This window comes from Lepidochelys olivacea, assembly GCF_965140295.1.
Source record: "Lepidochelys olivacea isolate rLepOli2 genome assembly, chromosome: 2".
NCBI lineage: Eukaryota > Metazoa > Chordata > Testudines > Cheloniidae > Lepidochelys > Lepidochelys olivacea.
In genome coordinates, this window is record NC_140412.1 from 69,271,589 (window position 1) to 69,298,468 (window position 26,880).

The 26,880-nt window shown below is 43.8% G+C and overlaps 1 protein-coding gene across 2 annotated transcripts in view; it reads left to right on the forward strand.

Annotated features, from left to right (window-relative positions):
• The first annotated feature begins 1,660 nt into the window (after positions 1-1,660).
• Positions 1,661-26,880, forward strand: part of LOC311516065 (DGAT1/2-independent enzyme synthesizing storage lipids-like) — a 65,373-nt gene continuing 40,153 nt past the window's right edge. For both annotated transcript variants that reach the window (XM_084619699.1, XM_084619700.1), the window contains exons 1-3: positions 1,661-1,709; positions 8,538-8,927; positions 23,848-24,012. In XM_084619699.1, the coding sequence (XP_084475825.1) occupies positions 8,612-8,927; positions 23,848-24,012 (481 nt within the window). In that variant the 5' untranslated portion in view covers positions 1,661-1,709; positions 8,538-8,611. The remainder of the gene's footprint in view (positions 1,710-8,537; positions 8,928-23,847; positions 24,013-26,880) is intronic.

Sequence of the window (26,880 nt, forward strand, 5' to 3'; positions counted from 1 at the left end):
AAGACACACTTTTTAAACAAAAAGAAAAGGAGTACTTGTGGCACCTTAGAGACTAACAAATGTATTTGAGCATAAGCTTTTGTGAGCTACAGCTCACTTCATCAGATGCATTCAGTGGAAAATACAATGGGAGATTTATATACATAGAGAACAGGAAACAATCGGTGTTACCATACACACTGAAATGAGAGCGATCACTTAAGATGAGCTATTACCAGCGGGGAAAGGGAGAAACCTTTTGTAGTGATAATCAAGGTGGGCCAGTTCCAGCAGTTGACAAGAACGTCTGAGGAACAGGGGAGGGGGAGCGGGAATAAACATGGCGAAATAGTTTTACTTTGTGTAATGATCCACCCACTCCCAGTCTCTATTCAAGCCTAAGTTAATTGTATCCAATTTGAAAATTAATTCCAATTCAGCAGTCTCTCGTTGGAGTCTGTTTTTGAAGGGTTTTTTTTGAAGAATTGCAACTTGCAAAGGCTTTCCTGCTGGTAATAGCTCATCTTAAGTGATCACTCTCATTACAGTGTGTATGGTAACACCGATTGTTTCCTGTTCTCTAGGTGCCACAAGTACTCCTTTTCTTTTTGCGAATACAGACTAACACGGCTGCTACTCTGAAACTTTTCAAACACTTACTGGATTTTTTGCTACAGGGTGTTTTAATTAGCTTGTAAGGTGGGGTGTGAAATTCTTACTGCTTAGGAAGTTTGTTGTAAGGGCTTCCTTATTTGGAAGCTGGATACTACTGTGTAACAGCCTACCTAGTTGGTCATACAGGTGTCACATTTTGTGCTTTGTGTTTTTCTTAAAGCCCCTGTACCTGGACTCCTGTGACTGAGAGTCTGTTTTCATTTTTTTAAAATAGTAAATCTCTAACCCCCAGGGTTGCAGAGAAAACCTTAACAAGGTGACCTAGACATACCCTGAAATCTCAAAACACAAAAGGCAAATAAAATGTTCACAAAACATTTAGTGTTTAAACTCTCATTATTTTTAAGTCAGTGGCATGATTCTTAACACTTTAGTCAAAATTTTTGAACATGAGGTGATAATAATATTACAGATCGCTCAGAGAACAGTAGCTTGATATCCCCTTTGCTTATTTGGGCCCCAGTGAACAGGGAGCCATGGTGGAGAATGGGGCCCTACTCTGGACCGGTGTCACCAGAAAGTCCCCTAAAAAGAGCCAGGTGTAATACAGCTATGTAGACTCCTGCGCTGCTGGGAAAGGCCATTTCCCCAGCTTAGGCACTAGACAGCACAGTGCATGTGAAGGGCTGTGGCCCCTTTCCTGGTTCATGCATAGGGTGGGGGTGGGGCACAGAGGGTTCAAGCCCCTTTCCCAGTTCATGGAGGGGAGCAATGAGTATAAGGGGGCAGAGGCCCTTTCCCAGTTCATGCGAGAGGCAGAGGTCAGGGGGTTCCCTGGGGCTCCGGCCTCTTTCTCGGTTCATGCTGTGGGGAGGGCTCAGGCCCCTGTCCGGTTCATGGGGGGAGGGGCGGGGGGTAAGCACTCGCTCCCAAGGCCTAGGAGGGCAGGGCCCGCGGTAGGGCGGGCTCCCGCTTGTGCCTCCGGGCGATTTTCACAAGCTCCCGAAACTGGCACCAGCCCTTCTGCCGGGTGCCGCCCCGCGCCCTGCTAACCCTGGCCGGGACCCAGCGGCGCTGGAGACAAAGCGGAGCGCGGAGCTCAGAGCCGGAGCCAGGTGAGCTGCAGGAATCCTTGAGCGCGGGGGACTCTCGGTCCCGGGGGACGCGTGTGGGGACGGGCGGGCTCCACGCAGCGGCTGCTCCCCTGAGGCGAGCGCGCCCAGCGCCGCGTGACAGCGGCCCGCGCAGCAGCCGCGGGGTTCCCGGTCCCCGGGCTGCGGCGCAGCCTCTGCCCTGCGCGGCCGCCTCCCTCCGCCTTGTGCCCTGCGCCGTGGTGCGGCTCGCGCGGCTACAGCAGTTCCTTTAGTTTAGTTTGTGCATTTGACAGAAGGGGGGGCTGAGCCAGGGGCAACAAACAAAACTGACGCTGAGAAGCAGGGGAAGCTTGTGTAGGAAGAGAGGTTGGGAAGATTGGGACTGTTTAGAGATGGAGGCTAAAGAGGCGATAGTTTGCTTCTCTCAACCCTATCCTCTCTCATAAGGCAACAGTGGGATTTTTCAAGGAAATTAAAAGGCTCACGTTTGAAACGAACAAAAGGATCTTTTACCTAATGCATAATTAGCACGTGCAAACTCTTTGCCACAATATATCATTTAGGGCAAGAGTTTAGCAGGATAAAAAATAGTTTGACATTCATGTGGATTCAGAGAACATCTGCAGTAAATGTAGGTAATACTTAAGAAAAATGGAAGTGATCAACTCTTAGTCTTCAGGGATTAACTAATTTCTAATTGATGGATTTTCTGTGTAGAGTATAAAGAGAACAGAATAGGAGCAGGTATTTCATAAATGCCCACTTCAGCGTTTCTTGCATCTTCCTTGAAGCATCTTGTAGTTGGCTAGTGTTGGAGACAAACCACAGGACCAGATGCAACACGGGTCAATCTGGTAGTTCCTGTGATTGCACTCTGTGGATAGACAGTGTCATCAGCTCCCTTACACAGCTAGTCAGGTTTCCTTGTTTTGTTTTTTTACGGAGCAAGATGGGAGAGAGAAAACTATAATAGTAAACTGTGATTGTAAACGCACAAAAACTGGTATGGGGCACATCTGAGAGCTGAAACTATTTCAAACTCTTAAAAATTGATTTAATGTTGACAGTGTCCATTTAAGGATATTTGTCAGATATAATGGCAGGTTCCCAATTTAAGAGTTGTGGGAGTTGCAGTTTCATATCAGTTGGTTGTGGTTTATTTGGCTTATTTATCTTTCATTCATCAGCCTCAGCATTTGTAGAAGCTTCTGAGCATTGAATCTTAGCTTTCCTGTAGTCTTAATTTTGGTAATATTTCCTCTGATGAGATTATTAAAGATAACTGACCCAAAATACCAAATGGCTTAATAATTGTGTATTTACTTTATTATTTTACTGGTTTTAATAATACAGCACACAGAGGCTGAAGTCAATGGAACCACTCAGTACAAAAAAATAAAAACATTCTTAAGACTTGATCTTGAAAAGACTTGTATAACACAATCCTTTCAATTCTGGAATCTCTTCTTTTCCCCTCTTCAAATATCTGAGGTTTTGCACTGCATTAGATTGTAAACATTTTTTTAAAAAAGAGCGAGAAATGTTTAATATCATGTTAAAAGAACATTATTAAAGATGATAAATCAAGCATTCAAAAGTTAGGAAATGCTAGAATTAAGGTTTCTTATGCAAACTTAGTTTGGCCTCCTTGTGTGTATGCATTATGATAAAGTCTTTAATTACATGATCACATACTTTTTTTCCTCAGGACCCCTACCTCATTCAGCGCAGAGGATGGGTGATTCTCACTTAATGGGCAGCTGTTCAATATTTTATTTTATCATTATTGTTCAGTGTGTGCCCCATGCCTTATTTACTGCACACTATTCAAACACTACTCAGAAGACAGAATGATTAATTTCCTCATGGGTTTATCTGTGGTGTTCAACACTATAGTATATGAGTGCTTCACAAATGTTAATTTTCACAACATCCCTGTGAGATGAGGGCATAGTATTATCCCCATTCTAAAGATGGAGAACTGAGGCCCAGAGAGATTAAGGTAAAAAATTCCATTAATTTTGGGATGTCAATTTGAGACACCCTGATTCATCCTCAGAACAGGTCTATCCTATTCACTGAATGAGGCAGGTGACTTATGGAAAAAAATTGCATATGGTCATGTAACTAAAGACTGCACCATAATGCATATACACAAAGGGGCTGAATTAAGGTGACACAGGCACCTTAATTCTGGCATTTCCTTACTTTTGAGTGGTTGACTTTGTAACCTTAATATTGTTCTTTTAATAGTTCGTGCATGTGGCATCGTACTAATGCCCACATGAGTCATCAGCAGGGTTGCAACCTACAGGTTACATCTACTCTTGGAGCTAGAAAAGGAATACTTGTGGCACCTTAGAGACTAACAAATTTATTAAAGCATAAGCTTTCATGAGCTACAGCTCACTTCATCGGATGCATACAGTGGAAAATATAGTGGAGAGATTTTATATACACAGAGAACATGAAAAAATGGGTGTTACCACACAGACTGTAACAAGAGTGATCAGGAAAGGTGAGCTATTACCAGCAGGAGAGCGGGGGGTCATGGGGGAGGGGAACCTTTTGTAGTGATAATCAAAGTGGGCCATTTCCAGCACTTTACAAGAACAGTAGGAGGGGAAATAAACAAGGGGAAATAGTTTTACTTTGTGTAATGATCCATCCACTCCCAGTCTTTATTCAAGCCTAAGTTAATTGTATCCAGTTTGCAAATTAATTCCAATTCAGCAGTCTCTCGTTGGAGTCTGTTTTTGAAGTTTTTTTGTTGAAGAATTGCCACTTTTAGGTCTGTAATCGAGTGACCAAAGAGATTGAAGTGTTCTCTGTCTGGTTTTTGAATGTTATAATTCTTGACGTCTGATTTGTGTCCATTTATTCTTTTACGTAGAGACTGTCCAGTTTGACCAATGTACATGGCAGAGGGGCATTGCTGGCACATGATGGCATATATCACATTGGTAGATGTGCAGGTGAACGAGCCTCTGATAGTGTGGCTGATGTGGTTAGGCCCTATGATGGTGTCCCCTGAATAGATATGTGGACACAGTTGGCAACCGTCTTTGTTGCAAGGATAGGTTCCTGGGTTAGCGTTTTTGTTGTGTGGTGTGTGGTTGCTGGTGAGTATTTGCTTCAGGTTGGGGGGCTGTCTGTAAGCAAGGACTGGCCTGTCTCCCAAGATCTGTGAGAGTGATGGGTCGTCCTTCAGGATAGATTGTAGATCCTTGATGATGCGATGGAGAGGTTTTAGTTGGGGGCTGAAGGTGACGGCTCGTGGCGTTCTGTTATTTTCTTTGTTGGGCCTGTCCTGTAGTAGGTAACTTCTGGGTACTCTTCTGGCTCCGTCAATCTGTTTCTTCACTTCAGCAGGTGGGTATAGTAGTTGTAAGAACAGGATCTAATTCCCAGCTTGTGCAGATATACTACCACTAGTTTTCTTTGAGCTAGTGCACTAAAGATAGTAGTATAGTCATTAGGGTTGCCAGGTGTCCCGTTTTTGACCAGCAAGTCTGTTGAAAAGGGGACCCAACAGTGTCCGGTGAGTACTACTCACTGGACACTAAAAGTCTGGTCACTTGAGTAACTGTCCACAATTGGCTTCCATTCTGCCACCAGGAGGGTGGGAAGAGCAGCTGCTGCTGGAGCTGGAAGAGCATTCAGGAACTGCCGGCTCTGGCGCAGAGAGGTATGGCGGCCAGCGCTCTCGGGGGCCAGCCTGAAGCATGCGGCGTTTGAGGAGTGGGCCAGTGACTGGGTTTACTACCCAGACCTCCTTCTCAGCCTCATTTGTGCTGGTCCCTGTCCTGACCTAGTCACCCCTCCACCCCCGGAGCGTGGCTCCTCCATCCTGCCCCAGTCATCCCCCACCACCTCTGGCGCGTAGCTCTCCCTCCCCCGTCTTGCCCCAGTCATTCCCCACCTCCAGAGTGTGGCTCTCCCTCCCCAGTCCTGCCCCAGTCACCCCTCACCCCTGGAGCGCGGCTCTTCCTCCCCCATCCTGCCCCAGTCACCCCCCACCCCTGGAGCGCGGCTCTTCCTCCCCCGTCCTGCCCCAGTCACCCCCCACCCCTGGAGCGTGGCTCTCCCTCCCCAGTCCTGCCCCAGTCACCCCTCACCCCTGGAGCGTGGCTCTCCCTTCCCAGTCCTGCCCAGTCACCCCTCACCCCTGGAGCGTGGCTCTCCCTCCCCAGTCCTGCCCCAGTTATCCCCCAGAGCATGGCTCTCCCTTCCGCATCCTGCCCCAGTCACCCCCCAGAGCACGGCTCTCCCTGCCCCAGTCACCCCCATCCCTGGAGCGCACCCCCATCCCTGGAGCATCCCTCCCCCATCCTACCCCAGTCACCCCCCAGAGCACGGCTCTCCCTTCCCCATCCTGCCCCAGTCACCCTCACCCCCACCCCCAGAGTGTGGCTCTTCCTCCCCTGTCCTGCCCCAGTCACCCCTCCACCCCCAAGTGTGGCTCTCCATCCCCTGTGCTGCCCCAATCACTTACCCCAGAGCAAGGCTCTCCCTTGAACGTCCTGCCCCAGTCACCCCTCCACCCCTAAATCCCTGCTCAGCTGGTAGGGGGAGGGAGGTGGAGAGAGCAGCAAGCGATGGGGGTGAAGAGGTGGAGCAGGGGGAGGGCTTTAGGGGGAAGAAACAGAGTGGGCAGGGCCTTAGGAGGGAAGAGTCAGAGCACGGGTGGGGCTTCAGGGAGGGAAGAGGCGGAGTAGGGGGCGGGAGAGGTTCCGGCACTCAGTGTCCATTTTTCACAAATTAGAAAGTTGGCCACCCTAGTAGTCCTGATAGCATGGGCAGAGGCTATTGGTGGCATGAGTTAGCCATCCTGAGCACATACCCACAGGGTCCAGGAGGGTTTGTACTCTGGGCAGCTAGCTGTTTGCTGCTGCCTGCGCGACAGTGGCTATACTACTATTTTTAGCACGCTAGCTTGACGAGAGCTAGTGTGAGTATGTCTACGTGAGTTGGAAATCGCACCCCTAGCTACAAGTATAGACGTACCCTTAGATCCACCACGCAGACCTCTGCCATTTTGAGCTAATGGACTAACTGATAGAGGATGATAACCAGTGTCTGCTATGTGGACCAGCACCAGAGCAGAATGGGACACTTGCTAATGGGTTTCACAGACATTTTGGGACTGTGAATGGTGGGACTCAGAAATCTTGGATTTCACTCTAGTGGGCGCAGATTCTTCTGCCCATTCCCCAAGGTGTGACCCTTTCTGCCCTGTCCTCTCCAACCTATCTCTTCCCCAGTTCCATATTTTCTGGCATGGAAAATTTCAGCCCACAAAGTTAAAGTCTGGCAAAATTATAAATAGCTGAAACAGACTCTTACAAGGGTGAGTGTCAGGCAACCTGGGTGCTACCAGTCCCACCTTTAATGAACCATAAACCTCTGGGGTTCTAATCTGTCTCCACAATTGTAGGTGTATTCTCGCAATGCAACTGCAAGCCACCTTGTTATTTGTTCTATTCTTGTTTGTTACAAGTGTATTGAATTTTGCTGACACAGGAGAAGACGGGCAAAGTACCTGGCAAATTAGCCTCCTTTTAGTTTTATAATTACTATTATACAGATAGATATTACTATTATACAGAGCATAGTTCTTAATGTTGTTTTTTTTAAGTAGAACTTCATATCAAAGTCCGTCGCAAAAATTTGCTAATCAGTCCTCGCAATACTGGTGAGGTTAAGAAATATTATATAAAACAAAAAGAAAAGGAGTACTTGTGGCACCTTAGAGACTAACCAATTTATTTGAGCATGAGCTTTCGTGAGCTTTCTCACAGCCACAGCCACAGCTCACGAAAGCTCATGCTCAAATAAATTGGTTAGTCTCTAAGGTGCCACAAGTACTCCTTTTCTTTTTGCGAATACAGACTAACACGGCTGTTACTCTGAAACCTTATATAAAACAATTATAGAACAAAGGCACACCACTAAACGTTGGTATGTTAAGCAAGACTCAAAGATGGCTGTACTGACCATTATTTATTTCATTTCATTATAGCAGGACCAAGCACTATAATTAAGGTTTCATAATGGCTTCTGGTGGAAGGGAGAGAAGCAAGTGGGGAGAAGATCATCTAGGAAGGAGCAAGTTCCTTCCTTATTTTGTTACCTTGACCATTCCATGTTCCTCTATGATTCTTAGTTTTCCTTCTGCCTCTACTCACAGTTCTCCTCTTTCACACTCTTTGATTTAATCTTCCACATTGATGTCTCTTCTGACCCATTAGTTGCTGCCTCCTCAGCTTCATTTCCTCATCCTCCCCTCTGCAGTTGATCTTCATCCCTAGAAAGCTCCTTCACTCACCACGATGGCCACTCATTAAATCTTGTTCTGGATAAAAACTCTTTCTTCTCTGATCTATCAACTTCAGTTCTCCCTCTCTGATCAACACCGAATCTCCATCAGTGTTGCCCCTAGCCCCATTGCACAGGTATTTCACGACACTTCAGTCCATCACTGGTCAGGGATTCCTCTGCTGCTGTCCGTCCCCTCTTCTGCTGATGCTCTTCTGGCACTACTGCAATGTGTTTAAAAATAGTTGTGTGTGTATCCATAACCATATGTCAAAGTCCTACTTCACATGAGAAAAACAGGATACAGTAGATGCTTGTTTGCAGCAACACCTTGTAAGCGCAACATTTCCCCAGGAAACACGTTTCCTACTATAAATTGTCAACACTCCCCATAACAGCAACAGCTGCTTAGAAGCAACATAGCAAAAGGGCACGATACAATGAAATTAATTACATACAATGAAAGCATGTGTGTAACTTCTCTGGTGGTAGTAGTAGGAATAAATGACACAGTGTGTTCTCTCTTTCTAGGGGCAAAGTTAAGAAGCTGCTTTGACTACGAAGAGAGCTTGACTCAGTTTGTCTAATTCTTTTTTAAACAGAAGATGATAAGTAAAAGTGAATCCTATACTTCAGGGCAGGAATCTGTGATCAACTCAACCTGGCTGATTTACGTATTAAAAGAATGGATTGGTCTGGACTACCACTATCCAAACTATATGGGCTCCTTCTTGTGTGTGTCACTCACAATATTATTTTTTCCTTATTTACTCTGGTTTATCGTTTGCATCTTTTGTAATATTTGCCTTCACATTTACAAGAGAAAGAACGGCCTAGATGATGATTTTTCCAATAAACTATGGGACAATGGAAGGCTAATGGTGTCACGCATAATTAGTATGTATGGAAAGCTATGGCACGGTAAGAGATTTTTTTCCCCTTTAAACACTAAATATGTATTACTGCAACAGGTGACTACATGGCAGGGGTTCCTAAACATCGTTCATGGCTTGTTCAGGGTAAGCCCCTGGCAGACCGCGAGACGCTTTGTTTACCTGAGCGTCTGCAGGTACGGCCGCTCACAGCTCCCAGTGGCCACAGTTTGCCGTTCCCAGTCAATGGGAGCTGCGGGAAGTGGTGCGTTGGCCCGCGCCGCTTCCCGCAGCTCCCATTGGCTGGGAATGGCGAATTGCGGCCACTGGGAGCTGCGAGCAGCCATATCTGCAGATGCTCAGGTAAACAAAGCATCTTGTGACCTGCCAGGGGCTTACCCTGAACAAGCCATGAACCAAGTTTGGGAACCCCTGCTATATGAACATTTTGAAGACTGATAGGACCAAAGTTTGACCTACCCTTTCTTTTATCTGTTTAAAAATTCCATTCCATGTACTTTTTTTGTGCATTCCTTTTTCAAAGCAAATTTTATAGGGGAGTAAAAAAAATATTCCAATAGCTCAGCAATGAAAGAAGGAGGAAAATTCAGTTAGGAAACAAATTTCAGTTTTCAGGCTGAAGCAAAAGATAGTTTATGAATATTTTTGAAAGGGGTCTTTAAAATGCTGTTAACAAGCATTTTTTATTGTGTATTGTGAGGTGCTATCATTTTATTATTAAAAATTGGTATTCTGAACATTTTGGGGCTGAACGATAGTTACACTCAAATGGGGTTCACTGATAGCTATGAGAATTGGTTGATATTTCCGAGGCATTTTGAGCCATCAAAGATAATACGAATGATGTAGGTTTTCAGCTCTAGCCCAGTGGTTCCCAACCTTTTCTCTTCTGCAACATACCTTGAATTATTTTGAGGAACACCATCATATAGTCTCCAAATGAGCCTCCCTTCTTACCGCCTCGGTTTAAGCTGTTTACCACCCTTGTCACAGTCTGTAGTTTCCAAATCAGTTCTGCGCCCAGCCCCCATCAGTTCTGTCTTCACCCTCCACCAGTTCAGCCCCCACCTCACCCCAATTCTGCCACACCCCACCCAGCCCCCACCGTTCTGCCTCTCCAGCTCCCCTCAGCCCCCACTAATTCCATCCCCCCCACCATGGGCGGCAATTGAAGCTTCCCCTTGGGGAGGCTAGCCCCTTCCCCGCCTCTTTCAGCCGAGGCCCCACTCCTTCCACATGTGGCCCCCCCCATGGCCCCTCCGCACCTTCCCTCATGACCCTACCCCATTCTGCCACCACTCTGCTTCTTTCCCCTGAGGCCCCACCCGCAACTTGTTCCTTTCTACCTCTGCCCCCCACACCCCAGCTACAGCCCTAAGACTGGAAAAGCTCTGTGCCCCCACTGCGGCCCTGGGCTGCAGCAGGGAGCAAGAGCTCCTCCAGCCCAGGGGCTGTGGTGTGGGGAGATTTTTCCAGGGGCTCCAAACTGGCCAGGGTCCCTGGGCATGGGCCCCGGGGCCCATGGGTAATCTGCTTCTGCCCTCCCTCCCCCCCACCCAGTGGTGTGAGGTTTGGGGAGGCTTAGCTTCCCTCAGCCTCTGTTACGCACTACCCATACCCCTTGCCTCACCTCTGCTTCTCCTAGGGTTCTTCCCCACCTCCCATTGGTGGGGGGTTGCACTAGGGTCCCGCTCCACTTCCCGGCTGCAGCGGGGAGGAGCAGAGGACCCAACCCATTGCTCACACAGGATATGGGGGTGGGGAGAGGGAGATTGAGTTCTGATTGGTTGCTCTGCCCATGGAGGCGGTGAAGCAATGAGGAAGATAGCCAGGCAGAAGGTGGCTTTCCCCCCATTCCTTCCCTCTCTCCTTCCCCCACTCCACAGGACTCAAATTTGCTATCTTAACCTTGGTTTGGGGAATGGAATGTGACGCATGCATAATATTTAAAAGGGGCCTTGCTCTGGAAAGCAAAAGTACAGAATGCGATCTGGCTCTGACACTGTCAAGGTTCCTCCCCCACTCTGAACTCTAGGGTACAGATGTGGGGACCTGCATGAAAAACCTCCTAAGCTTATCTTTACCAGCTTAGGTCAAAACTTCCCCAAGGTACAAAATATTCCACCCGTTGTCCTTGGACCGGCCACTACCAGCACCAAACTAATACTGGTTACTGGGGAAGAGCTGTTTGGACGCGTCCTTCCCCCCAAAATACTTCCCAAAACCTTGCACCCCACTTCCTGGACAAGGTTTGGTAAAAAGCCTCACCAATTTGCCTAGGTGACTACAGACCCAGACCCTTGGATCTTAAGAACAATGAACAATCCTCCCAACACTTGCACCCCCCCTTTCCTGGGAAATGTTGGAATAAAAGCCTCACCAATTTGCATAGGTGACCACAGACCCAAACCTTTGGATCTGAGAACAATGAAAAAGCATTCAGTTTTCTTACAAGACGACTTTTAATAAAAATAGAAGTAAATAGAAATAAAGAAATCCCCCCTGTAAAATCAGGATGGTAGATATCTTACAGGGTAATTAGATTCAAAAACATAGAGAACCCCTCTAGGCAAAACCTTAAGTTACAAAAAAGATACACAGACAGAAATAGTTATTCTATTCAGCACAATTCTTTTCTCAGCCATTTAAAGAAATCATAATCTAACACATACCTAGCTAGATTACTTACTAAAAGTTCTAAGGCTCCATTCCTGGTCTATCCCTGGCAGAAAACAGCATACAGACAGACACAGACCCTTTGTTTCTCTCCCTCCTCCCAGCTTTTGAAAGTATCTTGTCTCCTCATTGGTCATTTTGGTCAGGTGCCAGCGAGGTTACCTTTAGCTTCTTAACCCTTTACAGGTGAGAGGAGCTTTCCCCTGGCCAGGAGGGATTTCAAAGGGGTTTACCCTTCCCTTTATATTTATGACAGACACTAAAATACAAGGGAAGATATTTTTGTTCTCATGTGTAGTTTTTCAAAAAATTCCACAGCACACCTGTTGGGAAACACTGCTCTGAGCTATTGGTTCTTATGCAGCCCAAGTTGGTAGTAATGAGCTCTTGACAGCTGATGCTGTTTTACTCCTGGGCTGTCTACACTTGCTTTTATGTAAAAATGTCTCACTGTTCTTATCTCTGATGTGGCTTCACCTATAGTACCAATGGTGGGAAATTTTCAAAGAAAAAGTGTACTGTAGAGAAGGAACATAAGTACTGGTGTGGTCTTATAAATTTTAGAATTGCCAGACACGTGATGGATTGTGAGTTTTTTGTTGAAATTGGAATTACAAGCATAGTAGATGAAGTTTATGTAGTAGACATAGGCGCTGACTCCGTGGGTGCTCAGGTAAACATTTTGAAATTCTACAGTATGTGCAATGGAACTAAATTCTGAAGGGAACAACCCCTAAATTCTGTTCCAATGTTAACGTATTATTGCTAGGAAATACTCTTCATTTTCCATGTCTCCTGTCCGTTCCCCCTGTACGTACACACACACACACACACACACACACACACACACACACACACACTTTGGCTCCTATGATGTTGTCAAGGTGGCCTGAGTCAGAACGTCCACGCTCATGAAAGTGGAGCATGAAGCTGGCTTCATTGGATCTTGGCTGCAATGCCTTGGCAGCCCAGCTCACACTTCTGGCTCCTTTCACTCAGAATCCTAGAATTATACAGATGTAGAGCTGGAAGGGACCTCAAGAAGTCATCTAGTCCAGTCCCTGGCACTGAGGCAGCAGTCCTTGGCTCTCATGGGGAGGGAAGGAGGCAGAGTTCATGGGGTCCTGATTGAGATGAGCAGAGCAGTTTACACCTCTTACAGGTATTGTTTCAGACTCTCTGTAGACTCTTGAAGACATTACTGCATTGATTTACTCACTTCAAATTTTCAAGGTTTTCTCTGCAACCATATAGGTTAGAAACAATTTAAAAAAAGAGAGTGCTGGGATTCTGGAGCAGAATTGTGTGCAGAGGAGTAAATTCTGCATCAGATTCTCCAGGCGTGAAATACACTTGACCCTGCTTGGGAGTGTGTCAAGGTTCCTCCCCCACTCTGAACTCTAGGGTACAGATGTGGAGACCTGCATGAAAAACCTCCTAAGCTTATCTTTACCAGCTTAGGTCAAAACTTCCCCAAGGTAGTTTTCCCAAGGTAGTATTCCACCCTTTGTCTTGGATTGGCCACTACCACCACCAAACTAATACTGGTTACTGGGGAAGAGCTGTTTGGACGCGTCTTTCCCCCCAAAATACTTCCCAGAACCTTGCACCCCACTTCCTGGACAAGGTTTGGTAAAAAGCCTCACCAATTTGCTTAGGTGACTACAGACCCAGACCCTTGGATCTTAAGAACAATGAACAATCCTCCCAACACTTGCACCCCCCCTTTCCTGGGAAATGTTGGATAAAAAGCCTCACCAATTTGCATAGGTGACTACAGACCCAAACCCTTGGATCTGAGAACAATGAAAAAGCATTCAGTTTTCTTACAAGAAGACTTTTAATAAAAATAGAAGTAAATAGAAATAAAGAAATCCCCCCTGTAAAATCAGGATGGTAGATACCTTACGGGGTAATTAGATTCAAAAACATAGAGAACCCCTCTAGGCAAAAACTTAAGTTACAAAAAAGATACACAGACAGAAATAGTTATTCTATTCAGCACAGTTCTTTTCTCAGCCATTTAAAGAAATCATAATCTAACACGTACCTAGCTAGATTACTTACTAAAAGGTCTAAGACTCCATTCCTGGTCTATCCCCGGCCAAGACAGAATATAGACAGACACACAGACCCTTTGTTTCTCTCCCTCCTCCCAGCTTTTGAAAGTATCTTGTCTCCTCATTGGTCATTTTGGTCAGGTGCCAGCGACGTTACCTTTAGCATCTTAACCCTTTACAGGTGAGAGGAGCTTTCCCCTGGCCAGGAGGGATTTCAAAGGGGTTTACCCTTCCCTTTATATTTATGACAGAGTGAAAGTAGGCAACGTATTTTGGATGTAAGTTTGCGATACAATGTGGCAGCACAAAAGGCCAGTGCATCACATCTGAAATGGAGTTGTTAATAATACATCTCCTGTATAGTTTGGTGAGACTATTTATCCTACTTGTCGCCACAGTGCACAAAATTTGGAGTGGATAAGAGGGGAGAGCTGAAGCGTCCCAGAATTTCCAGACATACATTAGTTATGAAGGGTAAAACTCAGACACACAGAAGCGAGAGGCAAAAGTGTTTCATTCCTTTGGCCTTGAATGTCACCCAACCCACGACTGTCTAAGACCTTTGTTGCGGAATGTACTTCAGCTTCTCAATGGTGGGGTAGGTTTGGGGAACCTATGTAGTGGATAAGAAGTGGAACTGCCATATCTAATTACTTATCTAATCCAGTAGCCCATCTCTGATAGGGGCAACTACCAATTGTTTCAGAGGAAGGTGCTATAATGGATAATTATGAAATAACCTGCCCAGAGGGAAAACTTCTTCCTAAGATCATCAGTTAATGGTTGCCTTATTCCCTTAAGTATATATCGGTCTATATCCCTTACTGGGGAATAATAAACTATCTTGTATAATAATACTGTAAGCTGTTCTCTTTATGCAGATGCATGTTGTCATAAATATAAAGGGAAGGGTAAACACCTTTAAATCTCTCCTGGCCAGAGGCAAAACCCTTTCACCTGTAAAGGGTTAAGAAGCTAAGATAACCTCACTGGCACCTGACCAAAATGACCAATGAGGAGACAAGATACTTTCAAAGCTGGATGGAGGGGAAACAAAGGCTCTGTCTGTGTGATGTTTTTTAGCTGGAACCAGAGCAGGAATGCAGGTCAGAACTCCTGTAAAAAGTCAGTAAGCAATCTAGTTAGAGATGCGTTCGATTCTGTTTTGTTTAAATGGCTGATAAAATAAGTTGTGCTGAATGGAATGTATGTTCCTGTTTTTGTATCTTTTTGTAACTTAAGGTTTTGCCTAGAGGGAGTCTCTATGTTTTGAAACTGATTACCGTGTAAGGTATTTACCGTCCTGATTTTACAGAGGTGATTCTTTTACTTTTTCTTTAATTAAAATTCTTCTTTTAAGAACCTGATTGTTTTTTTTCATTGTTCTTAAGATCCAAGGCTTTGGGTGTGTGTTCACCTATGCAAATTGGTGAGGATTTTTATCAAGCCTTCCCCAGGAAAGGGGGTGTAGGGCTTGGGGGGGATATTCTGTGGGGAGACGTTTCCAAGTGGGCACTTCCCCTGTTCTTTATGTAACACTTTGGTGGTGGCAGCTTTTCACTTAAGCTGGTAAGAATAAGCTTAGGGGGGTCTTTCATGCAGGTCCTCACATCTGTACCCTAGAGTTCAGAGTGGGGAAGGAACCGTGACACATGTCCAATATTTTTTATTCCTATTAAGCTCTTGATCAGAATTCTCTTCCAGTGAATTCCATAGGCTAATTATGCACAGTCTTTAAAAAATGTCTATTTTCAGTTTCACTGTCTGTCTCTTTGAAAAGGTAAATAGAAGATTTACCTTCCCTATACAATTAATTATTTTGTATATCTTTGTTGTGTACCCTATTATACAATTCAGTCTCTTCTTCATGGAGGAGGGGTTAAGAAGTAGGTTTTTTTTTAGGTCTTCAGATACTTTTGCCATCTATTTCTGGATCTTTTCTCTCTCTGGTATATCCTCTTTTGTTAGGACGACCAAATTTGAACATAGTATTTTAGGTGAATGTACCATTGATCTACAATGGAATTATAATATTCTCAGTATAATTTTCTATTTATTCTTTATGCAGCCTAACATTTTCTTTTTTCACTATTGAGCTTTGAACGGAGGTTTTCATTGAGCTGTCCATATGATACTCAGGTCTCTTATCTGAGTGGTCACAGTTTACTTAGAACCTGGCAATATGTATGAGTAGTTGAAATAACATGCAACATTTGCAAGACATGGGGGCCAATTAGGGACTTGCTTCTACACAGCAGTAACTGGGGAAGTAGGGCTGAATATCAGCTGCGATGAAGATCTACAGATCATTCCACCCCACACAGAGTAGGCATAGTTGGAGAAATATAACTCCAACCTTGAGGCTTCAGCAACAGCTAAAGAGAAGCTTTGCTGCCTCAGGAAGATCTGATGGAGGTGAAAGGATGATTTCTTCCCCTCACTTCTCAATCTATGAGGACCTTCCTTATAAATTTACCATGTTATTTATATATAGTTGTGGCTAGGGCCAGGATTTGGACTTTTGACAGTTAATGCCTATTACTTCACGTTGTTTGTCTACAGATTTGGGAATATAACACTTGTCATGTTATTTGCAACAATAAGTGCCAGAATATTTTCTTTTGTAAATGAAAATGTAGGGCTGGTTTACACACAAAGTTGCACTAAAATATCAAACTTGGCTTTTATTATTTTTGTTGCAAATCTGTGTGTGGATGCTCTTATTCTGGAATAAGGGTATCCACATAGGAACTTGCACGAAAACAACAAAAGGTGTGAAATGAAGCAGATTTAATTATTTTGATTTAAACTTTGTGTATAGACCAGCACTTAGATTATTAATAAACAGACTGGAAAGCCCCTGAGTCACTTATTCCTTATTTCTACTTTGAATTTACGAGTTAGAAGCTGCCATTTTTATATAGTTTTTTTGGGACTAGAATGGCACTTTAGGATGAACGGAGATGCTTTTTTTTATTTATCAAATCCAAGGGAATAGTTGAGATTCTAAACCAATAACTAAATATATGCAAATACAATGTAAATTAACATAGCTGAAAAATCACTTCTTATTCCATATACCCATCTGGAACTCAGCTCAATGTTGTATATTTCTTCTGCAGTGTTTGTAACATTGCAAACACCTACAGCAGAAAACACCTACAGCAGAAAAGGGAACTGAAATATTTAAAGAACTCTTGAGGTGCTGTCTGCTTTTGCAGGAGAAATGCAGGACTTTGAACCTACTCTTGGTATGTTAAAACAAGCAAAACTTCCGGCGTAGAGTGTGTTCCTTTATTAGGCAACCTCCTGTCTCAAGAAAACAGCCTTAAAATATCCCCACCCTTGGAGTATTTCTTTTATTAAAAGGCCATCTTTTGTTAAACCAACCAGCTTTTGGCAGATACTTGACTGATCACTATATTTTAGGGCTGTCAATTAATTGCAGTTAATTAATCAAGCGATTAGCTCAGAACAAATTAACTTGATTAAAAAAAAGTAATCGCAATTAATCACAGTTTTAATTGCACTGTTTTACAATAGAATACCAATTTAAATTTATTATAAATATTTTTGGATGTTTTCTACATTTTCATATATATTGATTTCAATTACAACACAGAAGACAAAGTGTACAGTGCTCACTTTATATTATTATTTTTATTATCTTTTTAATGTAAATATGTGCCAAAAATAGTATTTTTCAATTCACCTTATACAAGTCCTGTAGTGCAATCTCTTGATTGTGAAAGTGCAACTTTCACATGTAGATTTTTTTTGTTACATAACTGCACTCAAAAACAAACAATGTAAAACTTTAGCGCCTACAAGTCCACCCAGTCTTACGTCTTGTTCAGCCAATCGCTAAGACAAAAATGTTTGTTTACATTTATGGGAGATAATGCTGCCTGCTTCTTATTTACAATGTCACCTGATGGCGTTCACATGGCACTGTTGTAGCTGTTGATGGGTTCTGCTCAATAATGATCCAAAGCAGTGTGGACTGACACACGTTCATTTTCATCATCTGAGTCAGATGTCAGCAACAGAAAGTTGATTTTCTTTTTTGTGATTCAGGTTCTGTAGTTTCCGACGTGGAGTGTTGGTCTTTTAAGACTTCTGACACCATGGTCCACAAGAAGGACTTGTTGGCTCTAAAGTTTTATACTATTTTATTTTTTAGTGCAGTTATGTTAAAAAAAATCTATATTTCTAAGTTTTATTTTCACAATAAAGAGATTGCACTACAGAACTTATATTAGGTGAATTGAAAAATACTATTTATTTTGTTTTTTATGGTGCAAATATTTATCAAAAAAATAAATAGAAAGTGAGCACTGTACACTTTGTATTCTGTGTTGTAACTGAAATCAATATATTTTAAAATGTAGAAAACATTCAAAAATATATAAATAAATGGTATTCTGTTATTGTTTAATTGTGTGATTAAAACTGTGATTCATCATGATTTTTTAAATCTTGAGATTAATCACGATTGATTTTTTTAATCGTTTGACAGCCCTACTATATTTTAAAACATGTACTTTTTGTAAATTTAAAGTGGTATGTCTATTCTGTTAGTAATTTAAATCCTTAAATATTATTTTGTATTAATAAAATCATAGAGTCACAGAAGATTAGGATTGGAAGAGACCTCACGAGGTCATCTAGTCCAACCCCCTGCTCAAAGCAGGACCAACACCAACTAAATCATCCCAGCCAGGGCTTTGTCAAGCCAGGCCTTAAAAACCTCTAAGGATGGAGATTCCACCACCTCCCTAGGTAACGCATTCCAGTGCTTCACCACCCTTCTAGTGAAATAGTGTTTCCTAATATCCAACCTAGACCTCCCGCACTGCAATTTGAGACCATTGTTCCTTGTTCTGTCATCTGCCACCACTGAGAATAGCTGAGTTCCATCCTCTTTGGAACCCCCCTTCAGGTAGTTGAAGGCTGCTATCAAATCCCCCCTCACTCTTCTCTTCTGCAGACTAAACAAGCCCAGTTCCCTCAGCCTCTCCTCATAAGTCATGTGCCCCAGCCCCCTGATCATTTTCACTGTCCTCTGCTGGACTCTCTCCAATTTGTCCACAGTTTATCTGTAGTGGGGGGTCCAAAACTGGACGCAATACTCCAGATATGGCCGAATAGAGGGAAATAATCACATCCCTCAATCTGCTGGTAATACTCCTACTAATGCAGCCCAATATGCCGTTGGCCTTCTTGGCAACAAGGGCACACTGCTGACTCATATCCAGCTTCTCATCCACTGTAATCTCAGGTTCTTTTCTGCAGAACTGCTGCATAGCCAGTCGGTCCCCAGCCTGTAGTGGTGCATGGGATTCTTCCGTCCTAAGAGCAGGACTCTACACTTGTCCTTGTTGAACCTCATCAGATTTCTTTTGGCCCAGTCCTCCAATTTGTGTAGGTCACTTTGGATCCTATCCTCTCCCCTCAGCTTAGTGTCATCTGCAAACTTGCTGAGGGTGCAATCCATCCCATCATCCAGATCATTAATAAAGATGTTGAACAAAACTGGCCCCAGGACTGACCCCTAGGGCACTCTGCTTGATACCGGCTGCCAACTAGACATCAAGCCATTGATCACTACCCGTTGAGCCCGACAATTTAGCCAGCTTTCTATCCACCTTATAGTCCATTCATCCAATCCATGCTTTTTTAACTTGCTGGCAAGAATACTGTGGGAGACAGTATCAAAAACTTTGCTAAAGTCAAGATATATCACGTCCACTGCTTTCCCCATATCCACAGAGGCAGTTATCTCATCATAGAAGGCAATCAGGTTGGTCAGGCATGACTTGCCCTTGGTGAATCCATGTTTACTGTTCCTGATCACCTTCCTCTCCTCCAAGTGCTTCAAAATGGTTTCCTAGAGGACCTGCTCCATGATTTTCCAGGGACTTAGGTGATGCTGATCGGTCTGTAGTTCCCCGGGTTCTTCTTCTTCCTTTTTTTAAAGATGGACACTATATTTGCCTTTTTCCAATCGTCCGGGACCGCCCCCGATCGCCACGAGTTTTCAAAGATAATGGCCAATGGCTCTGCAATCACATCAGCCAATTCCCTCAGCACCCTCAGTGCATTAGATCTGGACCCATGGATTTCTGCATGTCTAGTTTTTCTAAATAGTCCTTAACCTGTTCTTTCACCACTGAGGGCTGCTTACCTCCTCCACATGCTGTGTTGCCCAGGACAGCAGTGTGGGAGCTGCCCTTCTCTGTGAAGGCCGAGGTGAAAAAAGCATTGAGCATTCAATATTTTTTTAAAAAAATCCTTGGTTAATCTTTTTTTAAAGTAAAGATCACTAATGAAAGGAGGTATCCCTGGTCTCTTTGTTTGGAATAAAATAGGTAGATGCTCCTTGAAAAACAGCATTTCTCATACACAAAGATCTACTACTCCGGCCATTATAGCTGGGTTATCCTGCCTGCTCCCCACTGTTGGGAGGCTGCTACCAAATGTTCCTCTAGCATATTTATTTTTGTGAATTGGCTATACCTTCTGCTGGCACTTGGAGTGAATTGCCTACACGATGTGGTGTTGGAACTGTCTTTCGAAACAGAGTCTGGGTAGGACACTGTGAAACTCATCTGCAGCCAGTTGGAATAGGACACAGAACAGACCAGATTTTTTATAAGCTACTGCGTAAAGGATTCAAGACAGGGGAAGTCAAAACAAATTAATAAAACACATATGTCTTCTTCAAGAAGATCAGGGAAGTAACAGTCTTTTTAACAAAGTTCATAATGGGGGACCTCAGGGCCCTACCTCAGAGCTCCCCAAATTAGAGTCAGCAAACAAAGTCCCTGGGCCCAGTCAGGCCAGTCCCCTGGAGCCTGAGGGAAACCAAAAGCTTTCTTTTCCTGTCTAAATAACCCAGAAGACTTGGGTTAACTAAATCAAAGGTCCATCAACTGAACTTTACTAAAGTGATACCAAGTGCAATAGGACTTGATGCTTATGCATTTTCTTCAGTTTCAAAGACCAACTTTTCCTTCCTACACCTCAGCTGATGCAGCAGGAAGTCTACTGGAGTTCATGAGTCAATGGCTGAAAATTTGAAAGTGTGTTCTCAGATGACATTTTTGGATCCTCCTTTCTTGTTCTGAGAGCTGCCTTTGTACGCATAGCCATAGTCTGCACTGCCCTCTATCTCACTCCTCATCCAACCCCAGAAGAAGTAATCAGCTAAGAACCTCCACCCCAGAAAAATGACAGAAGGCAATCAAAGAGAACTCCCAGCGTTGTTATACAGCTTGGTCTGTGCTGTTTCCAGATTCGTGGCTGATTGTCTCCAAAGTAAAATTCTGGAATCTAAAAGCACATGGTGGGCAGTACCAGATAAAGATCCTACAATGAGGAGCATCCTCATCCAAGCACACTTTGATGATACCTTATTGTTTGGAGCATCTCTAGACAGAGCTTTAAATGACTTCTTGGATCTCAGCAAAATATTCTCTCCACATCCGTCATCCAGAAAGTCAAGAAGGACGTACAGACCCTTATCAAAACAATGAAAATTAGTGTGTATAACTAAAGGTTTTTTCTTTGCAGATTTTTAAATTTTGAGATATGAGGGCTTTTAGTTAGGATTGTTTTTGTGTGCAGACCTCTTTTTTCCTCCTTTTTCTGAATTTACAGTTGATTTATTATTTGATATCTTCCTTCTGTGCAATTCTTGCTACTGATCCCTGCATATGCTAAACAAACAATTTAATTTGAATATATTTGTATTATTTAATATAATATATATGTGATCCAACCCTTCCTGCTGCTCCTTTATGCCAATTCTATAAGGTATTGAGTCCACCAACACCATTTCTTGTCCCCCTACCTGAGCCATTACCACAGTCACTTAAGCACTAGCCCATGTAAGACCAGAATGGAGAGTTCTGCATAAACAAATGCAGAAGTTGAACTACATGAAAGATTTCTAAATAAACTGTAACTAGTGAAGAAAAAGGTGTCACTCTGGACATCTGGACAGAAATAGATGTGCAATGTTCCCACACTGGATGGCATACTCTCATTTTGAATATGAAGTTCAATTCCATCCACTTCTTCTTCTCAAAAATAATAAAGCAGAAACAGAATAGGCCCAAAGAAGGACACCGCAGATGACTAAAGCCATGGAAAAGCTTCCATATGATGAAATATTAAAATTATTAAGACTCCTCCACACTGAGGGAGGTTTCATGAGCTTAAGCTGTACAGTTCCCTGTGCAGCACAAGATGGTATAATTTTGGGTTTACCCTCCAAAGGGAGGTGCCTGCCTTAGGAACTGGGATGTGCGCTAGCTGTTTAGCCTTTCTATGCAGGAGCTGGTCAGAGAGCCTGTTTGCATGTTACTACAGTTGGGTGTGTCCCTCCCTACCTGTGTGTATGCTGATTGAAAGAGCAAGCTTGGAAAGCTTAGCAACTTGTCACAGCAGCACAGTGTGAGAGGGAGCCCAGGCTGGTGGATCAGGGGGGCTCAGTGGTACCCCAATTCCAGGTGGCTCCCCAAGGGAGCGGGAACCCATCACAGAAAACAACACTGTAGATTCTTTCTGATGGGGTAGATTTGATAAGCAGTTTTCAAATCAGCTCACTTTTATTGTGCTGATCAGGATTTGCATCTGAGCTATTATTGACTGTGTTTCACTCAGTCACTGAAATTTATCATTTTAAAATCTGATTTACCAAGAATATTCTTCCCTATAGCCTCGCTGTCTCTGAGTGAACAAGGGCAGTCTCTAACTCGATGGGTTTTGTTAGGTCATACTGGACATGACCAATGAGATTACTGAATTTTTGAAAGCCAGTTGAGTCTAGATGATCTCAAGCCCCTTCTTAGCTCTGCATTCTCACTCTGCCTTCCAGTGAGTAGACTACAAAAATACTGAGCTCCTCCACACTGTACCAGACCTCCTCTAATGTAGCTCCCTACACTAGGCCTGTCTGGACTCATAAAAATGGCTGAGAAACAACTGAGAAGGTTTAGAGGAAAACCATGGCCCTTCACATATCTCTGATTGTCACACTGACCTCTCAGCTATCAGACTGAGGCAGGAGGAAATAACCCAGCATCTCCAAAGTCAATATTTGAGATAGTACATTGTTAAGTCAAGTTAAACTGTTTAAAGTTAGTTCACAAAAAATTGTATTTTTCAATTAACTAGGCCTTTCTTTGCATTTCTGACCCTACAGATCATTCTAATTATTTGGTGATTTTTCTATTGTTTTATTACTGTTTCAGTCCTTAACATACTCTTCAATGAGCAGTGGCTTCATGGTTTTATATTGGGTTTTGAGGTTCCTTTCACTCATGGATTTCACCTCCAAATTCTAGATAATTTCCCCCCTCCCCACTTCATATTTTTTTAATCCCATCTATGGGCTTGTCTACACTACACATCTTTTAGAGACAAGGCTGTGAATGCTCTTTTGTGGTATTTTGTCAGCACTTTTGCTGACAAAATACTTCCAGCCCTGCGAGCGGCATAAGCTTTGTCAGCAGAAGCCATGTTCACACTGCCGCTTGCGTCAGCAAAACGTTTGTCTTTTGTGGGGGAGCTTTTTTAAGTACCCGCGAAAGACAAAAGTTTTGGTGACAACTGTGCAGTGTAGACATACCATATATATGTGTCTTTCCCTAACTATTCCCTTGTTTGAAAATATTTTTAGTTTTTAGGACTTTTAACATATAAAAGCCTGGAAAATTAACGGATGGTCATTCCGCTGACCTGGTGCTCAAACTTCTGTAGATTGATTGGTTGTTAACTACCCAACTGTGACAAACAAAAAACCCATCAAGCTAGACAAACCCTCCCCCCCCGCAATTCCTGACTTCTTTTAAATCATGGCCACAATTACAAAAATAATAAATAATAACACTGACTCAAAACTGCACCAGTACTTTAGGCCTCTGTGAGCTGACGTATGATGCAGTGATGCATGAGATCAAAAATAAGGCTGCCATTTTCTCACTGCATTTTTAACTGTGAAGTGAAATGTTTGACTGTCAGAGCCAAGAGTTAATTGTTATGCTAATCACTTCTTGACTAACATTGGATGTCCTAAAATTGACTCCTAGAACATCTTCCCCATATACAGGAAGGAGTTTCCTGTAGTGAGTAGCTTTATGTTAAATCACAGCATGACTTATAAAAAGCTAATATTGAAACTATTTTACTTTGTATTCTTGACAGGTTATGAAGTTCATGGCATAGAAAAAATACCAGAAGGACCGGGGCTTATTGTTTATTACCATGGAGCCACTTCTGTAGACTACCACTTCTTTGTCTGTAATCTCTATATACAGAAGGGCAGAGTCTCCTATTCAGTAGTTGAACATCTCTTGTATTTGATACCAGGTAAAGTACTTTTATTGTAAATGAGAGGGTTAGAAATACCTTAAATTCAGAGACACAAGTCTATACCACAATACTAGACATAAATAGCTTATTACAAATATTAAGACTCAAACAAAATGCTTTCCAAGTATGCACTACAGAAAATAGTATAATTTCAAGCATTTGAGAAACTCTAAGGCAGGGGTGGGCAAACTTTTTGGCCCGAGAGCCACATCGGGGTGCGAAACTCTATGGAGGGCTGGGTAAAGAAGGCTGTGCTTTCCCAAACAGCCTAGTCCCCGCCCCCTATCCAACCCCCCCCACTTCCTGCCCCTTGACTGCCCCCCTGAGAACCCCTCACCCATCTAACCCCTCCCCCCCGTCCCCTGACCGCCTCTTCCCGGGACCCCCGCCCCTAACCGCCCTCTGGGACACCGTCCCCTGCCTCACCCCAAACCTCCGCCCCATCCAACTGCCCCCTGCTCCCTGTCTCCTGAAACCCCTGCCCCTTATCCAACCCCCTGACCCCAGCCCCTTTACCATGCTGCTCAGAGCAGCATGTCTGGCAGCTGTGCCGCCCGGTCAGAGCTATACACGATGCTGCTCTGCCCTGCAGGAGCACACAGCCCCACCGCCCAGAGCACTGCTTGCACGGCGGCATAGCTGTGTGGGAGGGGTGACAGCAGGGGAGGGGCTGGGGACTAGCTTCCCCGCCTAGGAGCTCAGGGGCTGGGCAGGATGGTCCTCCCGCAGACTGTAGTTTGCCCACCTCTGCTCTAAGGCCTTCTGAAGTTCATTATATCTAAAAGTTCTTTGAGCTCCTGGCCATGTGGATCCCACATATGGTGCACTTGCGCCCTCTGCATAGGAGTTTGGAAAGCTTTTCTCTAGCAATGTCCAGCAATTGTCCTGTGTCAATGCCACCGCCGCTGCCTCATCCTTGGGTCTCAGTCTCGTGGTGCTCCCTGCATCCTGTGCCCATGATCAATCTCCAGCCTCCTCCTGCTTGTGGGGTTGGGGAGCAGAGGTGGCGTGCCTCACTCCTACTGGTCACTGCAGCCTCACTGTGCTGTGTGTGCAGCGATTTGTCATCATACTCACTCCACTGCACACTGAGACAGGGGGGTGATGGCGGCTGGCAGGAGTGGGGCATGCAGCCGCCACTGTGCTGACATCACAGGCAGGCGGAGGTGATAAGAGCTTACCTGACCTGACTCCTAGAGGACTGGGTTGTTTTCTGACCTGACCTAAACTCAACCGCTGTAGTTGGGTCCTGTTGGGTTGCAAGCCTATGGACAGCATTTACTAGTTGTCTTCTTTTCTAGAGTTCATTAAAACAAGGTGCACATTGGTCGAGAGAGACAATTCCAAGTCACTTAAAAATCTATTGTTCATGCTGTTAGGTGAAGGAAGCTTGGGTCTGGGTGGTAAATCCAGCCATTCTGCTGGGTTAATGAATCTAGAGAGACAGGAAGGGTCTTGAAATTTCTTGCTGAGAAGCGGAGCATAATTGGGAACCACTGTTGCTGGAGCCATGCCAGGGTGAGCAGAATAATCCTTGCCTTTTCCTGCTTTATCTGGATACCATTTTCTACACAAGTGGAAAAGAAGGAAATTTTTACAGTAGCCCTTGAGTCCACAGTATCAAGAATGCATCTGAAATTAAGAAACAATCCTTTCCTGCTCTTAACCATTACCTTTGGCATTTTGTGTTTTTCCTGGTGGCAAATAAATATACGTGCAGGTGACCCCATTGAAGAAAAATATCTCACGCCACTGACATTTTTGGGACCATTCATGTGAGTCTATATTAATCCTGCTTAGATGATCCACTAAGAGTTTGTCCTTTCCTGCTAAATGAATTGCAATTGGGGTTTTGTTGTGTGTTATACACCATTCCTGTAACATAGTCGCTTCCTTGCGCAGCTGGTAAGAATGAGCTCCTCCCTGCTTCTTTATAAAATAATCTGCTGTGGTATTGCCTAATACTATTTCAGCTTTTCAGGCCCATTTCGGCTTCTCAGGCCCATTGAATTGCCCTGAGCTCTAGAAGATTTATATGAAATTTTGTCTTTTTCTGTGACCAGAGACCCTGTGCTGTGAGTGCAAGACAGAGAGCTCCCTATCCAGTATTGCATGTATCTGTTGTGAACACCACTGGTGAAACTGGATATCTGAATGATACTCTCATCAGAATATTCTGTGGCTGAGTTCAGAAGAGTAAATCTGACAGAACCTTCACAGATTTCGATACATGGAGTGTTTTCCCTGTTTGTAGTTTGTTGACAACAGTGCTGGAAGAGGGTTCTCATTTTTAGACAGGTGTGCACAGTTACATAGGCCATAGACACTAGGAGACTCATCAACCTGAGGCAGAATACATTTTTTTTATGAGACTGATGACTTTTTAGTCTCTGTGGTCTTCTTGATATTCAGGAACCTATCTCACGGAAGCATAGCTTGTCCCAGACTGGAGTCCAATTGAGCTCCTATGAAGAATATGGTGTTGGTGGGTTCCAAATGGGACTTTTGATTTATGAGGAATCCCAAACTCCTGAAAAGTGTACATGTGTAGATAACAGCTTCACAAAGAAGATCTTGCAACTGTGCCTTAGTAACCAATAGTCTAAATATGGATACACACTTATCCCTTTCTTTCTCAAGAGAGCTGCCACCACTGATAGGTACTTTGTGCAAACTTTGGGAGTGGTAGCTAGGGGTCAAAATGAAGGACCATTACCATTTCTTATTACAAATCTGAGGTTTTTGCGAAAGTATCTATGTGGAAGTAAGCGTCTTTTAGATCAAGAACTGAAAACCAATCAGTCAACTAAATGGAAGGTAGATTGGAGGCCAAGATTAACGTGAAACCAGAACTTCCTGATGAAG